Source organism: Cyrtonyx montezumae, unplaced genomic scaffold, assembly GCF_038088225.1.
Source record: "Cyrtonyx montezumae isolate F1298 unplaced genomic scaffold, pur_monq_1.0 scaffold_3, whole genome shotgun sequence".
Classification (NCBI taxonomy): domain Eukaryota; kingdom Metazoa; phylum Chordata; class Aves; order Galliformes; family Odontophoridae; genus Cyrtonyx; species Cyrtonyx montezumae.
This window is the reverse complement of record NW_027072034.1, coordinates 103,037,859-103,056,250: the sequence shown is the minus strand read 5'-3', so window position 1 is coordinate 103,056,250 and position 18,392 is coordinate 103,037,859. Positions and strand designations below refer to the sequence as shown.

General features: G+C 44.3%; 1 protein-coding gene across 1 annotated transcript in view; it reads left to right on the top strand.

Moving 5' to 3' along the window:
- The window catches only part of DENND5B (DENN domain containing 5B), a 104,444-nt gene that overhangs the window by 84,101 nt on the left and 1,951 nt on the right, over positions 1-18,392 (top strand). The window contains exons 9-20 of the mRNA XM_065742638.1: positions 910-1,041; positions 1,906-2,058; positions 2,516-2,594; positions 3,760-3,841; positions 7,846-7,974; positions 9,114-9,235; positions 10,253-10,398; positions 12,118-12,236; positions 13,276-13,463; positions 16,373-16,455; positions 16,608-16,734; positions 17,506-17,680. Of these exons, the coding sequence (XP_065598710.1) occupies positions 910-1,041; positions 1,906-2,058; positions 2,516-2,594; positions 3,760-3,841; positions 7,846-7,974; positions 9,114-9,235; positions 10,253-10,398; positions 12,118-12,236; positions 13,276-13,463; positions 16,373-16,455; positions 16,608-16,734; positions 17,506-17,680 (1,535 nt within the window). The remainder of the gene's footprint in view (positions 1-909; positions 1,042-1,905; positions 2,059-2,515; positions 2,595-3,759; positions 3,842-7,845; positions 7,975-9,113; positions 9,236-10,252; positions 10,399-12,117; positions 12,237-13,275; positions 13,464-16,372; positions 16,456-16,607; positions 16,735-17,505; positions 17,681-18,392) is intronic.

Here is an 18,392-nt window from a genome sequence, read left to right as displayed (position 1 = left end):
TAGTATTTTATTAACCAAAACTATTATTCAGATGACCTTTTGATAAATTTCCCACCTGCACACCTAAATGTGGCCAACTTGTTAGCTTTGCTCATCATGTGGTCCTCTCACTGATGGTAGGGGGAGATGACACTTCTTGATGAGCTTGGGTTTTTTTGTTCAATGAGCAGACAAATGAAACCCAGCTCCAGGGCAACAAGGCAGTGAAGCAAAAAGGTTTACAAATCTTTACTTATAGCTTAGATCTTATTTTAAAGAGCATGGCAGTTTTTGTCCAGATTTCTCCATTACCACCCCACAGTAAAAACAAGAATGATGCTAAGTGTCAGCTTTACTTAAAATGAGCTTCAGTTGTAATTAAGAAATTAATTGAGAATAAAATCAAGTCTAATTTTTCCCACATTAACTATTCAAATGCGAAGTAATGGGATAAATTTTTCTCCTTGACTAGGTTTATTTCTGCTTCTTGTAATTCCTTTTTGAAGGTTTTCTTCCATTCAACATACAGTCTAGTCAACAAATTAAACAAATGGCTTTTGATTTATTTATCAGTGAAGATCAAATAGCAATGGAAAGAAATTTTGCTTAGGACTTTGGCTTTGTTGCTGAATGAAGGTATCACACTTCTATACACTTGGTGTGGCTAACTTCTCGCTAGCAGCTAACAGCACAGTTCACCCAACCAACACTGATTGTTTCGGTACCACACTGGAAGATATCTTGCTTTTCCTGTTGTCATAAGGGAGCATTCTGCTTCTCCAGCCCAATACTTAAGCATCAGACAAATCATGTTGTTGTTACTAGATTAACAGTAGCTCATTCCTTTTCACCAGCATCTGCTTGCCTAGGATTAGGATGAGGAGAATTCCTCCGACTCGTAATATCTAAAATTATTCTGTTTATTTTTAGAAATATATGCAGGAGGCGAGGAGTTTAGGAAAAAATCTAAGGCAGCCCAAACTCTCAGACCTCTCTCCAGCTGTGATTGCACAGACCAACTCGAAATTTGTGGAAGGGTTGCTGAAGGAATGTCGCATGAAGGTACATCCTCTCCTCTCTCTGCTCTCTTGCTGCTCTCCAGTTGCTTTTGCTGAATGTAAATAGCATCTGCATGTTGTATCCCAGAAGTCCTTCACAGCTGGAACACTGTTGCTCTGTTGGTTTAACAGGCTGTTTACAAGGTGGATATTCCTTTGTGTTATATATTTTTCATCTGCTAAAAAAAGAAAAAATGTATTATCAATTCTCTGTTTACGCAGTCAAAGTCGATGCGAAGAGTAGAAAGGACAGGAAGGAGAATCAGAATGATCAGACATCTTAGGGAGGATTTCCTTTAATTGTTCTTATTTAAAGGTAGCCTAAACATAGTGAGATTGAGACCCTATGTCAAAATGCACGTGTTCAACATGTGCAAATTGTGCATGTTATTTATGCAGAGCTAACACGGTATACCAGTTTCTAATATTAAAAAAGCTTTCATATCCATTGAAATATAATTTCTTTATGTCCATCACAGTTGGTGGTATAATGCATTACCTGAGTTTTAAGCTGTGTTACCTGTAACACGAACAAAAGCAGATACTGAGTAAGGCTAAAAATGTATAGCTCTGAATTCTGTCCTTGATGGGGACCAGTAATAAACCAGCAGTGTAGGAACAGGACAACAGGCAAAGGGGATAGAAAGAGGGTAATTTGGATTAATAATACAGGCATGTTATTTTAATTATTCTTTTTTAATCAGTCTGTAAAAGAGATCTGATGTTTCTCAAGCCAGGCCATTAGCAATGGTCCCTATATTGCCTTCTGCAAGAGTGTTTCACTAAAGTAATTTATAAATTCTGTCCCTTGGAAATAGCATTTTTATAAGCCTTTTAGAATGTTATTATTATTATTTTTATTTCTTAGACTAAACGTATGCTGGTAGAGAAAATGGGCCATGAAGCAGTTGAGCTGGGACACGGAGAAGCCAATATTACAGGCCTGGAGGAAAATACATTGATTGCTAGCCTCTGTGATCTGCTAGAAAGAATCTGGAGTCATGGTCTGCAGGTCAAGCAGGTTGGTAATTAGAAACTCTGGACTTTGTTCGTACAGCACTTTAGCAAATACTGAACGCCCCCACTTCCTTCTAAGCTGCTAGTCAGTACTGTCATTTCAGCATAACATTATCTTTGGGCTCAGATTCCTTGGTTCATGCTTTCTGAGGGGGTTTCTTTTGTCAAGGCAGTTCTGGTAGTTGCAATGATATTATCAAATAGATCTTTGGGTTCTCTTCTTTCAACCTTTGGAAGCTAAAGCAGGGGGAGAATGAAGAAACAAGGTAGGCAATGTGACTGCCAGGTCAGTGGGACCATCCTGTCCTCTTCTGGAGGCCTTATGGCCCAAGAGAAATGTAACGACTGTCACTGCTGAACATTTGGCTCACTGAAATGCTATCCCATTATTTTGTTGCGTTCACTGGTGGGTCTTTTCTATTGGCCATTTTATTTATAGCTACTTCATATTAAATTTTCAGGGGAAATCTGCTTTGTGGTCCCACTTACTTCAGTACCAGGAGAGAGAAGAAAAGCAAGAACATAGTGCGGAGTCCCCAGGTGAGTACCCAGCAGTTCACCCCCTGAGGAGTCCATTGCAGTGAGTGAACTCAGGCCTGCGAGGAACAGTGCAACCACATGAAACTCATACAAGATTTTCAGTGTACTTGCTTGCTAATATCATATTTACATTTCGAGGCTTTTCATAATCATTATGAAGCTGTCTTGATGTCTGGACAAAACAGATTGATGTTATTGGAGGGAAATGAGGATACTTAAACACTCACTGTCTGAAAATCGTTCATTGCCTGTTCACTGCCTCCATTCCCTATTATCCATCATTTAGTAAGATGTGAGAAGCAGTGCTTTTTTAGAAGATTATTTCTGCAATAGCTGAAGCCTCGGAGCTTGAGCTCAGACAGCTGACATTTTTCTTTCCCTGAGAATAATCTGTCTCTCAAATAGCAGTTTGAGTAACTCCATGTTCAATATATATTTGGTGGATGGTACGGTCCAGAAGCTGTGTAATTAATCTCCATCCACTAATCTAGGCACCCAGTTTATGCTTTGTATGGGCCTTTTACAATCAGCAAATTACTTCTGTGTTGTGAGAGAAGCTGCTTTTCTGATGACCTTGAGATCTCCCTGCTCCGTGGCGGCTGCAGCTCATTGTAGTAAAGGTCTCTGAACTTCATGGTCACTTTCCAAGGACTGAAATCCTTCCTTCAGAAGGGAACTTCTGTGATCAGTCCTCAAAGACACATCGATGGATAAACTAGTCTCACTCTTCAAGAGTTTTTAATAAGCTTCAGTGAGTAATGCACTGAGCATTACTCTGACTGGCAGGCACAAATTCCTGAGCGCAAAATGTTCCACCACAAAGCGGTTTGATCAGTGGAGTGGAGCACAGAAATGCATGGCATTCTTAACATCTAGTGCACAACTGTAGCTTAATTTTATCGCGTCCTTCTCAATTGTGAGTTTCCCATTAAAACATCCTACTAATAAAAGTCATCACTGTTAACGTATTTCACATACAATAAAAGGAAGAAATAGATAATAAGTCTCTTTGCATCTACATACTTTTCCAGGATAGTGTTAACGATAACGCAGAGACATTGCAGTTATCAATGACTTAGGTTTGTCATCAGCTTGATATAAAACAAGTGCATTGCAGGCCATTCCTAAAACTTTGTATTAACTTCACACATTTTCTCCACTGTAGTTGCTGTTGGAACAGAAAGACGGAAGTCTGATACAGGAATTACTTTGCCTACTTTGAGGGTTTCCCTGATACAAGATATGAGGTACGCAATTTGATTTTTAAAGCATTATTTTAATTTGATAGCACAGTGTAGACATCCTCACTAGCTTTGATTTTGCAAAGTTTAAATGGAATTAAACATTCTCTTCAGCCTGCATTCAAATTTAAAGTTACCTTTCTGATTTACAAAACTGTTCTGTGTATTTTGAGTAAAAGACAATGCACAAGTTCTCTCGGCCTTCTGGTTTTATCATTTCCAGGGGTGTTTATAGCAGTAGAACTAGAGCTAATAACAGATATGCTAAATTCTTTGGTACTCTCTTTCTTTTTGTTTGTTTTAAATTATTGACCATCCAAGTACAGTTGATAGACAGTACCAGGGACGGAAACATTTTCTTGCTGTCACTGAGCAACATTCCTTCTTTTCAATTAGTATTTTATGATGCATAGTAATAAATGCACAAAATTAGGACTGTGCACGAGCCTAGTGGGTGAGCTTGGAATGTGAAATAAAGGCAGGTACTCTGTAGGAAACAACAGCCTGGCTACAGAGAACTTGTTGTGAAGCATTGTTTGAGATCCTGAAGGATTACAGAGTAAAAAGGATGGAGTCTGATGTGATAGCACCAGACAGTTGTTCTTGAGGGCATGTCCATGATCAAGCCAGGTCACGCCACTGATCTGACACTTCACTTGCCACAGCTGAGTGCTTCAGTGGGGTAGAAGTGCCATAGAAAATAGGGCAGGAGTAGTGTTATAATGCTTATCTGTAAAGAGCTGCTAGCAATTTAAAGCATGAGGAAATGTGAGCATTGTTTCTTGTAAGGCCTCCTCCTTCTTCCATGTAAAAATAAGGCACTTCCAGGAGCACCCACTGCTGTGTGCATGTGTTCTGTCTTCCAAAGTACTTCCTGAGCTCACTAACAAAAGCCCAGCATAAACCTGAGCTCTGCTGCTTGAGTCCCAGCAAAGTTTCCACTGCTTTCCAGAGAATCATAAGATCACAGAATGGCATGAGCTGGAAGAGACCTTAAAGATCATCCAGTTCTAACTCCTTGCCATGGGCAGGGATGCCCTTGTTTTCAGAGAAAATGTACAGAAGCAGGACACTGTGTTTTGAGTATCTTGCATATTTGAGGTTGTACACAAACATATCTGGTCATACAAAATGCCAGGCAGGTGGTGCGTTGAATTGGTCACGCAGAATCTTGTGGCATGATTTCTCCTGCTTGGAAAGATATTTGTTTGCACACATGGGTTTATGCTGAAGTTAGAAGGATGGGTAATTGTTAAATTGCCTGGGCTGCAGAGCTAACTGAACGGATGACGAGAGGATTTGCATTGCCTTAAGCACAGCTTGTTTTCCATGGCTCATGCAAGGTTGTGTAAACAACTTAAACAGCAGGGCTGAATCACAGTCACACTTCTGAACGTGTGATGAGCCTGTGCTAGAGGTAATGCCGTGTGTCCTCTGCCTCCCTCACAAAACCATACATCTTAGATGTGGTGTCGAAAATGCTTGAGACATTTATTTTGCCTCTTGCACGACCCCAGACTTTTGGCCCAGCTGGTTTCATCAGCCAGGGTCATTTCCTATGACCAGCACTGCAGTCCTGCCGTGCCTCCCCTCCTTGGAGAGTGTCCAGCCAAGGGTGAACCGCACGCACAGAGGTGCAGTGTGACCTGCTGAAGCCACAACAGCCTGCACTGTCAAAGACCTTTTGTGGCACAAGTTAATACAGCTCACTTCTGACTGCAAGAGGATCGGGAGCATCGTGCCATCCTCAGTGGCGTGTTGATGCTGAGCAGCTGTAACCTTTTCTGGCAGCATAGTTACTTGCAGAGAGTTTGTCTCACCATACCCCAGGCTTACATTTGGCAGGGAAAAGAGATTTTTCTTTGTTGCTAATGGGATTAAAAAGCAAGTTTCAACCTGGGGAGTTGCACTGAAATTGCTGTTCAGTTCTCTGACAAAAAGAGTTTGTGCAGTGGTGAGCATACAGGGCTTACACTGAGGTCACTGATAAAAATAGAGCTGTTCTGACTCTCACCAGTGAGTATGAAATAAATCTGAACTCCTGAATGTTCTGTTCTGTTACACTGTGCTTCTGCTGACACCAAGACTGATCACTGAATCTTTTTTATGTTTCTGCCAACCTGCATTTTTTCTCAAATGCAGTTTATGCCAATCTGGTCTCAGTCAGAAACAAATAATGATGAGGCATAGAGCATGCATGGAACACGGTTGAGTTCATCTGTACTTGAATCTACTCAAAGTAAAAAAAAAAACCGTAGCATTTCATACTAGATGTAATTTAAGCCAAGCAGAAGGGAGTGGGAAGGGAGATGGTCTGTGCTTTGATCTTCCCATCTCTAAAGATGAGAAATGTCTGAAGAGAGGGTCTCAGTGCTGCGTAGCTGAGTGAAGTGCACATCCTGTTTCTTATGTGCCCAGCTGCCTGGGCTGCCAGCTCTAACACTGGCTGCCTGCTCCAAGCCAAGAAAGGGCTGTGTCACAGAGGGCTTTCCAGAGCCAGGAGCAAGGATCTCTGCAGTGATTCAGCTGTAAGGCATCGCTGCTGAAAGAAGGCGGCTCATGCACTTGCTTACAAAGGGCAAGGACTTATATGTGAGTGTACTGTGTCCTTCTAACTAAGCTTTACCACTGGAGAGCTCCCATTGCTCCTATCAGTGATATATTACTCATGTGTGCATGGAGCACAGAGGATGGTGAGCACATGATGCAGACACCTCTGCAAGGATTGCCAGTGCTGATCTGTGCTGAGAATTCAGGTAGGTTAGCCTAGCAGGGAACAGCACTGAGCACTGCTGAGCTGTCTGCTATCCACCTCACTTGTTCAGAGCAAACATATATTTATGGACAGCACTAAGATGTACATTGCAGATTTGCTCCTAAAGCCCCAGTTCTGTCACATTAGAAGCTCTATAAACAAGGGAGTGTTTTCTCCAATAATGCAGGGTCTAAATATAAAGCAGAGCACACACTGGAATATAACAGATGGGAAAAAAACACGAGACAGTGAGACTAGACTAGTCAACATTAAACACATCAGTCACAGCATGACTTTGTTAGATTTTTTGTGGAGTAAATATTGCCACATTTCCTAACACTCAGCGATGCACGGGGGGCAATAAGGACTGATGGCAACAAAGATGCATCTGATGGTGCTTGGAGCGTGCCACAAAGGTTGGGAGGGCTGAACTGCCCATGCACTTAACATGCAAACTGCATGTAAATTAAGAAATTGCAGCCCTTTCTTTCCCCTGCTGGGAACTGTTACTCATTTTTCTTGCTATTTATTTAACTAAGTGGGGGGTTTTTGGAAGCAGCTTCAATCTGCCGTGGCAGTTCTCTTCCTCTTCTAAAGCTCCTTCTGCTCTCAAACTGGAGTTTTCTGGCATTCTCCAACCCGAAATATGGGAAGTTTAAAAAAAGAAAGGCAAATCCATTGAAAAAAGCCCCAGTGGCACAGTTCTGCTTTCCTACAAACCGAGCTTGTGGCATGCAGATTACCACTTACATCAGGGCCTCGTGTGTCCCTGAAAAGGTGATTCTGCCTGTCACTATTTTTCTCTAATAACCCTCTTTTTTCCTTGGATTCCCACTGGGTTTGTTAGAGCCTTCAGACTGCACTGTGGTTTGGGGAAACTCTTAGAACTTGCTGTGCCCAGGAAGAGCTGCCATTGTTCCCAGGCCAGCCAGGTGCTGCTGGGGGTCTTGGTGTCATGCTGCGTGGTGCAGGGCTCTGCAGGACCCTTCCTCTATGAATGGTTTTCATATAGGTTTTCATACCTAGTGGTAACCACACAACCTTCTGCTGTACTTGCCACATGTAGGGACTGGATGGGATTTGATTCTGTCTAACCTGCAGCATTCAAATGGAGAAACATTTTCTAATCCAGCTGCTGCATCACACTGGATACTGCTATTTGAAAAATACAGGGTTTTTATGATTCATCTATTATTATTGCAATTATTATTATTATGACTATATTATTATTTTTTATTTTTTCCACCCATTTCAGGCATGTTCAGAACATGAGTGAGATAAAGACTGATGTGGGGCGAGCCCGAGCATGGATAAGGCTTTCTCTGGAGAAGAAGCTTTTGTCTCAGCATCTAAAGCAGCTGCTTTCCAACCAGCCACTTGCCAAGTAAGTTGGCTCTTATTCTCACAGCTTTCTTTCCACATCTTCCTCACTGGTGAGCCGAGGGGCCATGCAGGCCCCGGGGACAGCATGGTGCTTTGTCTGGATTTGGTGGTTTCCAGACAGAAGAGACAGAAGGGCTGTGGAGGGGGTTCTGCCCACTCAGCAGGGCAGGAGTCCACTCATCTGCATGGAAACCTAATGTTTAGGAAGAAGAGGTTCGACTTAGGATCAGTGGATTGAACCAAGCCCCTTCACAGCCTTACAGTCCTACAGTCTCACAAGTGAAGCTGCAGCCTTTTTTACAGTGGTGCTGTGTTATGACTCCAGCAGGCACACATCCCAGCTGCAGCACGGCTGTGCTGGAGGCCAGCCCTCCCAGCCACACAGCACTCCCAGCTCTGCCTCCTTTTGCAAGCACAGGCACTGCCTTCTCCCTGACTTCATCTTCCCAAAGCAGTCTATTAAAAAAAATTAATTGTAATGAAAATGTCCCAACTACTGCATGCAGTTCTTAGCAGAACTGGCACTGTGATGAGTTGCACACGTGATTATGCTGGAAACTAATGAATTCTGAAATCTACCAATGAGTGAGCAGCTAAAGATGAGCTGCATGCCTCTCTGAGCTGGACCAGGTTAATTCCTGGCAGGCTTTTGCACTACTGCGGGTACCCGGTGATGTGTGCTGGGTTCACAGACCTGGAAGGGTGGCAGTGAGCTCGCTGATTGGTTTTAGATGGTCTGATGCCTTCTGTTTGGTTTCATCTGTTGGAGTACGGAGCAGAGGGAAGAATAAGTTATTAGACATGGCTATTTAGTTCTGGGAAGATATGTCCCATGGAAGCTAAAAGAGCCTTAAATAGGGTTGCTCTGTGTAGCAATGTTGTGAGTAGTACTCGTTTACATCTGCACTTTGCAGCAAGACCAAAACTGACCCTTTAATGAGATGAGCTCTGCAGCCCTCCTTCAGCACCATGGCAGCTCAAAGTGATCTGAAAATGCACGTAGCACAGAGGGTAAATGCTCTCTATGGTTTTCTGGCAACTTGCATGAACTGGGGAATCTCCATTTTCACACCTCCTGTGAAGATCAGCCCTTCCTTTGGTACTTTTTCAACAAGACAGCAATGTACTTTTTTCTACCAGGAAACTTTACAAGCGTTATGCTTTCCTGCGCTGCGAGGAAGAACGGGAGCAGTTCCTGTATCACCTCCTCTCTCTCAATGCTGTGGATTACTTTTGCTTCACAAGCGTCTTCACCACAATTGGTGAGCTGGACAATCCATCATTTTACCCCTGAATAAAAATTTCTTGCTGTTGGGATTTGTGAGAGGGGACCTCACTGTGGCCTTGAAGCACTTGAAAGGAGCTTGTAAGCAGGAGGGGAGTGACTTGTTACGCGGTCTGATAGTGATAGGACAATGGGGAATGGTTTGAAATTAAGAAGGAAGTTTTAGGGTAGAGTTTAGGCGCAGGGTGCCTTTCTTTTGAGGGTGCTGAGGCCCTGGCAGAGGCTGCCCAGGGAAGCTGTGGGTCCCTGGAGGCACTCAAGGTCAGGTTGGATGGGACCCTGGGCAGCCTGAGCTGCTGGGGGACAGCCCTGCCCATGGCAGCAGGTTGGGGTGGGGAGGGCTTTGAGATCCCTTCCAGCCCAAACTGTTGTGTGTTTCCATGCTGCTGTTGCCACTGCGTGAGGGGCTGAGTCCTTATGTGGAGCCCTTGACTGTTGCTGCCAGCTCATAGGTGCTGGGTGTTGCTGTGGGAAACCAGCTGGAGAGCAAGGCTGTGTGAGAGCGTCCTCACAAAGGAGGGCAATCAGCAAAGAGTGCAGCAGCACCTGGCTTTCCTCTCCGCATTGCACAGCCTCTTTCATCTCCCCTCCCCGGCAAGCCCTCTACATCCTAATGCTTCTCTCCGGCATTCGCTAAAAGCACACCCAGCACTCTCCGCAAGCTGACACAGACAGAGGTCCCGGAGGAGGAGATGCGAGGCGCTTTGTGCACCGCAATATGGCATAAATCTCTCCCTCTCTCCTTAAACACCCCGAAGATTCCCTTCCTTTAAGAACGAGAGCAGATATGGGATGCGCATCCCTGCCCCCCCCACTCCCCTATGCCGGCGGCGGAGCGCGGCCCCGCAGCACCCCCGCGCGGTACCAGCCGGCCCCGGCTCTCGGCGGGCGACAGCTGACCTTCAAGGGAAAGGCGTGGTTTGCCCCGTAGGTTGCGTTTAGAGCAGTGGGTGTAAAATCCGAGGTTGATGTTTCCTTCCCTCTCTGTTCTCAGTGATCCCTTACAGGGCGGTGATAATCCCCATCAAAAAACTGAGCAATGCGATAACCACATCGAACCCGTGGATTTGTGTGTCGGGAGAGCTAGGAGACACGGGCGTCATGCAGATTCCTAAAAACCTCCTAGAAATGACGTTTGAGGTGAGTGCACACGCTTTCCATTTTGCTTTTCAATTTGAAACGCCCTTCCTCACCACGTTAGCTTGGTGAGGACTTACTGTCTTGAGAATGCAACATTTCAGATTCTGTCCAGGTTTTCAAGGTAATTAAAAACTGGGAAGGTGGTGCTGCTCACCCACACTGTGCACAGTGAAAGTTCCCCTCGAGCACGCACCACCTTTTAACCACAGGCTGCACTGCTGCCCCTGTCCCAGCCCAGGGCTCCACTTCTCACTCTGTCAGTCTGTTCCCATATCTCATTCCCTTCCAAGTCTTGCCAGCTATCCAGGTTTTCCTTTTCCAGGCTCACTTACAATTTTTCACTTCCAGTTTCTTTCCCTTCTTTCAGTCTGCCCTCTTACTTAACAGCACCCTGGTCCCTTCCAGCCTCAGGCCAGTACTAGATTTCCACTCCTTCTGCTAGATCTCCTCGTCTGAAGTTGCTACATCCCTTCCAACCAGGCAGTCTAACACCTGTGCTCTTCAATTTCCCAGCTTCAGGTGTTATCACGACCCAAGTGTAGAGCTGAAAGAGCCTCATCAGGCTCTTTTCTCAGTACTTAAATATATTTACCTCTTACATTTGACCTGCCTGTGCTTCCCTCTGCCTTCTTGCCCACCATAAAGTATAGGTTGGTTTGGTGCCACCCCAAAGCAGCTGCTGGCTGCAGGCAAAGCTCAGTCAGGCGCCTGTGGCCCCAGACTGCACTGTGTCCAGTAAGCACTGATCATACAGGAAAACCTGCTACTAAAATTGAAGTTGCATCCATTGAGCGTATGCAGACTGATCTTAAGCAACAGTAGTAAAACAAACCAACAAACAAAAAAACTCTTGCTCAAATAAGAAGTGAATTTTAACACAAAAAGAGAAATTATTTTCCTGCTACGATACCCTACTGAAACAGTAGTGTTTTGTAGTAAAGTTCTCCAGATTTCTAACAAGCAAGATGACAGATGATACTAATACTCTTCTGGAATACTCTTTTGGCTGAAGTTTTCTTAAAAAAATAGCAATTTGGGTAGCCACACACTGTGGAAAACGTGAGCCCAGGCAGCTTGTTTGGTGGTAACAACAAAAACCAAGGTCTTGTAAGGAAAGTGTTGAGATGATGTCAAATATATAATGCTGCCAGCCCCACCTACCATTACATATTGTGCTGGGATTTGCAGTCCCTTTTTATCTTGTTCTGTCTCATGAGAATGATTTTTGTCTTGCTCAACAATGAGCAAGCTGATTTTTGAAAGTAAGGAAGGATATAAGGACTGTGTCAGAATCTGGAGTGATTCCTTTTAAGCAAAGGTCAGTATGCTTCAAGTGCAGTTTTAACAAGCTGTTTGTTCTGAAGGTCTGTTTCTTCCACAAGAGCACACCTTTATATCAACTTAGCTCAGACATTTGCATTTAACCCTTCTCAGAATTCCTCAGAAAGAGTTCTCACAACAGTGTCTGCAGTCTCTTCATAATCTCCCATCAGTTCTTTTTTCACCATATTTCTTTTCTCCTGTCTTACCATGAAACAGATTATTCTGTTTTTTACAACGTTCTGCCTGTTTGGTTGAAAATGCTTGCTGTGTTAATCAGTGGAAATAGAAGAAAAGCAAATATTTGGGACCATATGTATATATGCAGTGCTGGTGTGTGTTGTCTGTTGTTTTGCTTTTTTTTTTTATTAATGAAGTAAAAACTGTTATTCGTTTCAGTGCCAGAATTTAGGAAAGCTGACGACTGTTCAGATTGGTCATGACAACTCAGGGCTGCTAGCCAAGTGGCTGGTTGATTGTGTCATGGTCAGAAACGAAATAACAGGACACACGTACAAGTAAGCAACAAGTCCCAATTGTCTTTGTCTGAAATTCCTACTGATTAGAAAAAGTGAGAAGGCATTCATCCTTTCAGTTGAGCAAAACTATGGTGGAGCAGCGTGGGCTGATTTAGGTACCAGATAGGGCTGGGTTGGTCTCCCCACCCCCAGTTCTCTAATTTCAGAAGCTCTGGTTGAAGCCAAATAATCTGATAAATGTTAAATGAGGCTTGAGTGCAGGATTTGCTTTACATCTCTCTGAGATAGGAGGGATGGTATGGATGCTTTTGAAGTGATTCATATATTTACATCTAATAATTAAATCTCTTGATTTAATGTGGGATGGTAACATTGTACACAAATGAACTCTTTAAACCCCAAGAGCTGGAATGATAGCTCAGGACAAATCTTTGGGCTTTTGGGGCTTGGGTTTTTTTGCTTTATTTATTGTTTTTAAAGCATTCAAGTCCTGTAAATAGTATAACAAACATATAGAAGCTTAATTTTCTGTTGAGTACATACTTCTTTCATGTAAATTATCTCTCGTAACTCATCACTGTTTTTATAAAACATCTGGCTAAACAGACAGTTCTTTTTCTAAATGTGGACTTGGAAAATTATCCCTCAGAGGGATGAGTCCCAGAGCTCAGAGATGGAGGCAGAGTATGGGGGGAAGAGGGAGGAGATGGCTACAAACAGCACTAGCACGGACGCGTGCCTAGGGTTCACTGGGGCTGCCAGTGTGGTTGCAACTGAAAAATAACCCAGCAGAGAGCTACATGTGGCCCATTACATAAGTGCACAGCACTCCATGTTTTCCAGTGCTTTCATATTTCCCTTCCCTTAAGGATGAAGGCGAATGTAGTTCTCTGATTTGGTCTCCTCATTTGCAGTGCGGTGAAATACTGCCTGCTGAGCTGTGCTTTGTGAAGAGCTCTTGGTTGCAGAGTGCTTCCAACCTGCTAGCAGTTTTTATGGGTGCTAACTGTCCCTCTAGCTTTGAGGTAAAGCTGCCTACCCCAAGTGGCTGAGCCGTGTTTCTGATGGTGCTCGGCAGGTTTCCCTGCGGGCGATGGCTGGGAAAGGGCGTTGATGATGGCAGCTTGGAGCGAATCCTTATCGGAGAGCTGGTGTCCTCCACGTCTGATGAAGAGCTGGCAAAGCAGTGCCGTACTCCACCCCAGCAGAAGTCTCCTACCACAGCTCGGCGGCTGAGCATCACTTCTCTCACAGGAAAGAACACCAGTAAGTCCAGTCCTTCCTTGCAGCGCTTCTGCTGGAGCAAACTTTGGTGCAGAGGAACAGCCACCAGCTTCTGTTTTTCCTATTTCCGTGCCTGCAGTGTGTGCTGAGTGTGAACACTGCCTCTTTCATTCTCCTCTTCTGAGATAAATAAACCTCTCCCCTTGGAGCAGGGAGATATGGAACGGGGGAAGAGGAAGCCACAGAATCTGCAGTAGATGGTGCTGCTCTGCTTCCTGGCTCTTTTTGCAGTCAGCAAGTAGTCAGGCACCTCTGGACAGGGAATCAGTTCAGAGTGATTTGGGTGCTGTGAACTGCCCTCTAGAGGATCCATCTCCAGGGTGAGCATGGGGGCATCGGCTTCAAGTCCCTCACATTAGCTTTTGAGAATAGCAGTGCTCAGCTACAACACAGGGCTGTGAGGGCTGTGTGAGGTGTTCTCCACTACAGCATACAGATAAGCACAGTGCACACTGGGGATCATACACATAAATCTGGTCAGCTCTGGTAAAATTACAGGAGATGATTGCTGAAATGTCAAGCAAGAGAACGTGAGCCTCCAAGAGTAAATTAACTAAGAATCATCCCTGCAGCTCTTCACATGCATGAAGGAGCAGGCAGCAGAACTCCTTGCAGAGCATTTACTTAGTTCTGGGAGCACTAAGGCCCAAAAATTTGTTCTTGTTTTGAGCTACAGGAGATTCTTTTTCAGACCTGCCAGAAAGAGGTCATCACATACTAAAATTGTAGAATCATAGAATCCTTAGAATTGGAAGGGGCCACCTAGTCCAACTCCCCTGCAATGAAAGGGACACCACAGCTAGATCAGGCAGAATGATACTGAATTATTCCATGCTTCTGGAGTAGTAATTGGAGGGCATGAAAATCTCTATAGATATGAAAATCTGGAAAGGAAATCAAAATGATTCAAGTCTGGGACCCCCACTAAGGACACCAGGGAGTTCCTCAGCACTGGGGTATGCAGGGCGGGCAGAGCAGCCCAGGAGGTCTCTGATGGGAGGCAGTGGGGCTGGGGGTAGCTGTCTTCCTGAAGCATGGGCATCCTGGTGCTCCTGCTGCTGGCAGAGCTCTGGGCCATACAGGACTGTGATGATAGTGATGAGCACCCTCACAAAGGGCACCATCAGCTCTCTGATGAACAGCTGTAGCCCCTACAATAAGGCCACCTGGTCGAGCCTAACATACACAGGAAGCCCACAGCAGTGCACTGTCCCACAAAGACCTCCCACTGCTCATCATCAAGACTTTCTCGATCTCTTCTTGGAGCTGCTGGAGCAGGAGATCGTCTTCTGGGAGTTCTTGGAAAAATGCAGCCCAGACCTTGGCTGGGAACTTGTGCTCTGGAGAGATAAGCACAAGCACTACAGGCCCCTGTTCACCCTGCAAGCCGTTATCTGAGTGTTCTGTGGACAAGTTAATCATTATCATCTGACCTCACCAAGTATCACGTGGTCACTGTTTTGGCCAGTGTATGGCACAGCTCAGCTTCTTCTTTGCGCACTGGAAGGCACAGCCACAGCAAAGCTGGTGGGAGCAGCTCACGTAGGTGACATCATCACTTTCTGTCCCTAAGGCAGGCAACAGCAATTCCTCAATCCCTCAACCATCCCAGCCCTTGCTCCTTGCCAGTTGCCCTGGGGGCTGTGTCCCCACACCACTCAGTGCACTGCTGCTACTAGTGCACCCTGCGTGGCCCAGCTGCCAGAGCCAGGAAGGGCTGGGGAAATGCTGGTGATGCTGTGGGATGGGCACCAAGGTGATCTGCTGACAGCAGCCTTGCAGCACAGTCCATCTTAGTCCTCATTCAGTAGTTCAAGTCTCACAGATATGCTCAACTGGAATCCAGGCACAAGTCCACACTGGTCTCTGCCAGCACTCAAGGGCATGTATATGGGCACCACCATGCCTCCATGAGCTCTCCATCATTCAGTGACTTTCCTTTTTAATGGTGACAGATTTGGGAAAATAAAAATTGCGTGTTTACTCTCTCCACAATAATCCATCTTCTGTGAACTGTATGCACTTTCTGAAACGTAGAGAGCTGCTTTTTGCTTGTTCTAGTTTGAATGGAATACAAATTGGTGTCAATCTTGACATCAGGTTTGCTTTTCATACCATGTGCTCATATCACAACAGGTTGTTTGCTTCACATTGCTGTGCAGCTTACTCTACGGGACCTGCTTTAGTTGGGGATTGGGCTAGATGATCTCCAAATCCCTTTCAGCCTCTACAATTCTGTGATTCTGTTTGTGTGACTAGGTAACTTTTTGGAGGTATTACAGAAGAAGATGAGGTGGTAGCAGGTGGAAGGATAGCATCATTCAGTAGCAGAAGCATACAGCTTAACAATTCCGAGCAGAAATAGGGCATATATTTTCATACGGAAGATAACTTTCTCTTGGTAGCATCAGTAAGGAGTATTCTCTTGCCTCTACTTCCTCACACTGATACAAAGACTAGATGCATATCTAAAGCTGTTACTTCTTGTGGTTCATCATGGATTCAAATCAGGAATTCATAGGTGCAGGATTTTCTGGCATGAGTTACACAGAAGTGAGGCAGCTTGTCTACAACCTTCCAGCCCATGTCTCTTCTTCAGAGCATTGCTGTACTCTGTGATGAACAAGATGTGATTAGCTCAAATAAAATATTTATCAAGCCAGACCCTCGGGTTGTGCATTTTTAAGTAGGGCAATTTATTCGACTATTCCAGGATTGCTCCTTAGTTGCTTATAATTATGACTTGGGTTTACTCTAGACAAATGACTCCCTGAGTTCTTTCCTGTTAAAGATACAGAATCATTCCTGCAGTTCAAGCTATGTCATTGTAAGAATTGGATGAATGTTTTAAAGTTGATATCTTCAGCTGGTGTCTTTCTGTGGTTTCACAGAGCCTAATGCGGGACAGATCCAAGAGGGAATTGGAGAAGCTGTGAACAATATTGTGAAACATTTTCACAAGCCAGAGAAAGAGGTACTTCCTGCTTATCCTTACCAGTCTGTTGCCAGGTCGTCAATATATTTATAAACAGAAGTTGACTAGTAGAGATTGTTAACCTTTAGACTTAAAGCCTGTTGGCATATGAACAGGACAAGGTGTTTTGACAGACTCTCCCTTTCTCACAGAGGGGGAGCCTTACCATTCTGCTGTGTGGAGAGAATGGTTTGGTTGCAGCACTGGAGCAGGTCTTCCACCACGGATTCAAATCAGCTCGCATTTTTCATAAGAATGTCTTCATCTGGGATTTCATAGGTAAGCTGGTGTGTGACTTGGAGGTAGGAGATGAAAGATTAGGGCAAAAGGGCTACTTATGTACAGACTTGGGATTCTGTTCAGCTAGGATGCCGTTTGTTCCTGCCCAGCGAAATCCAGATTGTTTGAAGGGAATGAGAAACAGAGTGAAGATGAGAAATACAGAACTCTATATAAAGAATAAGTGTGAATCTCTGCAGAAATTTAAGAGCACTTCAGGTTCTAGTGACGTTCAAACAGCCGTTTCCCTGCCCAGAAAGGAGGTAGGCTGGAGGTTGGGGTAGAGTAGCAGTTGAAGTTGGAAGTAGAGTTGAGAAAGCTCAGGGAGTTATAAGTTGAGATTTTTAGCTCTTTGAGAACTATCCTGACTGCTGCACTGGTCTTCTGGTGATACCTATCTGTAGGCCTGTGTTACAGTAATTAAGTCTTGCTTATTCCCTTAAAATATGCTGACAGGTGGAGATTCCTAGCCTGAGGGTAAGTGCTTGCTCAGAGAAAGTGAAAAATCAAAGCTGATGGTATCACGGTGAAACCGTTGATAGACAGCAGTGCGGCTCCTTGATGTTACACGTGTCATACGTCAGCATATCTGCTGACCACAGCTGTGTAGCAGAGGTGGAGATCACCACCCACCTACTGTTTCAGGGCGAGGAATCTATACGTAAACTGTGCAGTTGCTCTTAGCAGGCTGTTCAAGGACTCCCCTGTGTAAATCTTGGTTGTACTGAGGCACTTCTGCTCACCGGGTTCTGATTTTTCGCCCTACCACAGAGAAAGCTGTTGCCTATTTTGAAAACAGTGACCAGATTGGAGACAACGAGGAGGCCCTTTTGCTTCAGAGATCATCGTGCAAAACCTTCTGCCATTATGTGAATGCCATCAATACTGCTCCAAGGAACATTGGAAAAGATGGCAAATTCCAAATTCTGGTTTGCCTGGGGACAAGGTACCTAACTGCTCTTCATAATGCGTGTCCTCTTGTGTTAGGCATTTTACTGTTATTACCACCTCTATTTTTCCATTGTAAGAGATCTTGTACCTTCTATTACCCAATGACTAACTTTGGCAGCTTTAACAGTAGACAAAAATCGTGGCAAAGGAGCAGTAACAATACATAGCTACTGTCTAAACCTCAAAGGACGTTTTTAGCTTTTTTAATACCCGTTCACTTGGCAGTCCTATGTGTGAAATCTGTCTTGAAACTGTATTTTTGATGAAGTGCAGATTTTGGGAGCGCAGACTTTCTTTACAAAAATGGGTTTGTTTCTGAATCTTAGTTGAATCACTCTGCCTACGAACATGGGCAAAGTCTATAATAATTTTGATGAACTATTCTAGATTTATCTTCCCACATAGGATGCTTCCTGCTTTGAGCTTGCAGGGCGGAGAGAGATTCAGGTGTATTTTACTGGGGAGTTGATATATCTAGAAATAAATACCTGGATGCGGTGAAAAGCAGCTGAAGAAGCATCGGTTGGTTTTGTTCCTCAGTTTTACTTACCCTGTTCCTGACCAGAAAATGTTGCTGAATTCTTGCATAATCAGTTTTTCAGTTTTGCTTGTATCTTTCCACTTCCACTCCTACATTACGGACAGTCACTTATATTTTATTAACAAAATTGTGGGTTATGATTACACAGGAAGCTTTCATGTGCAAA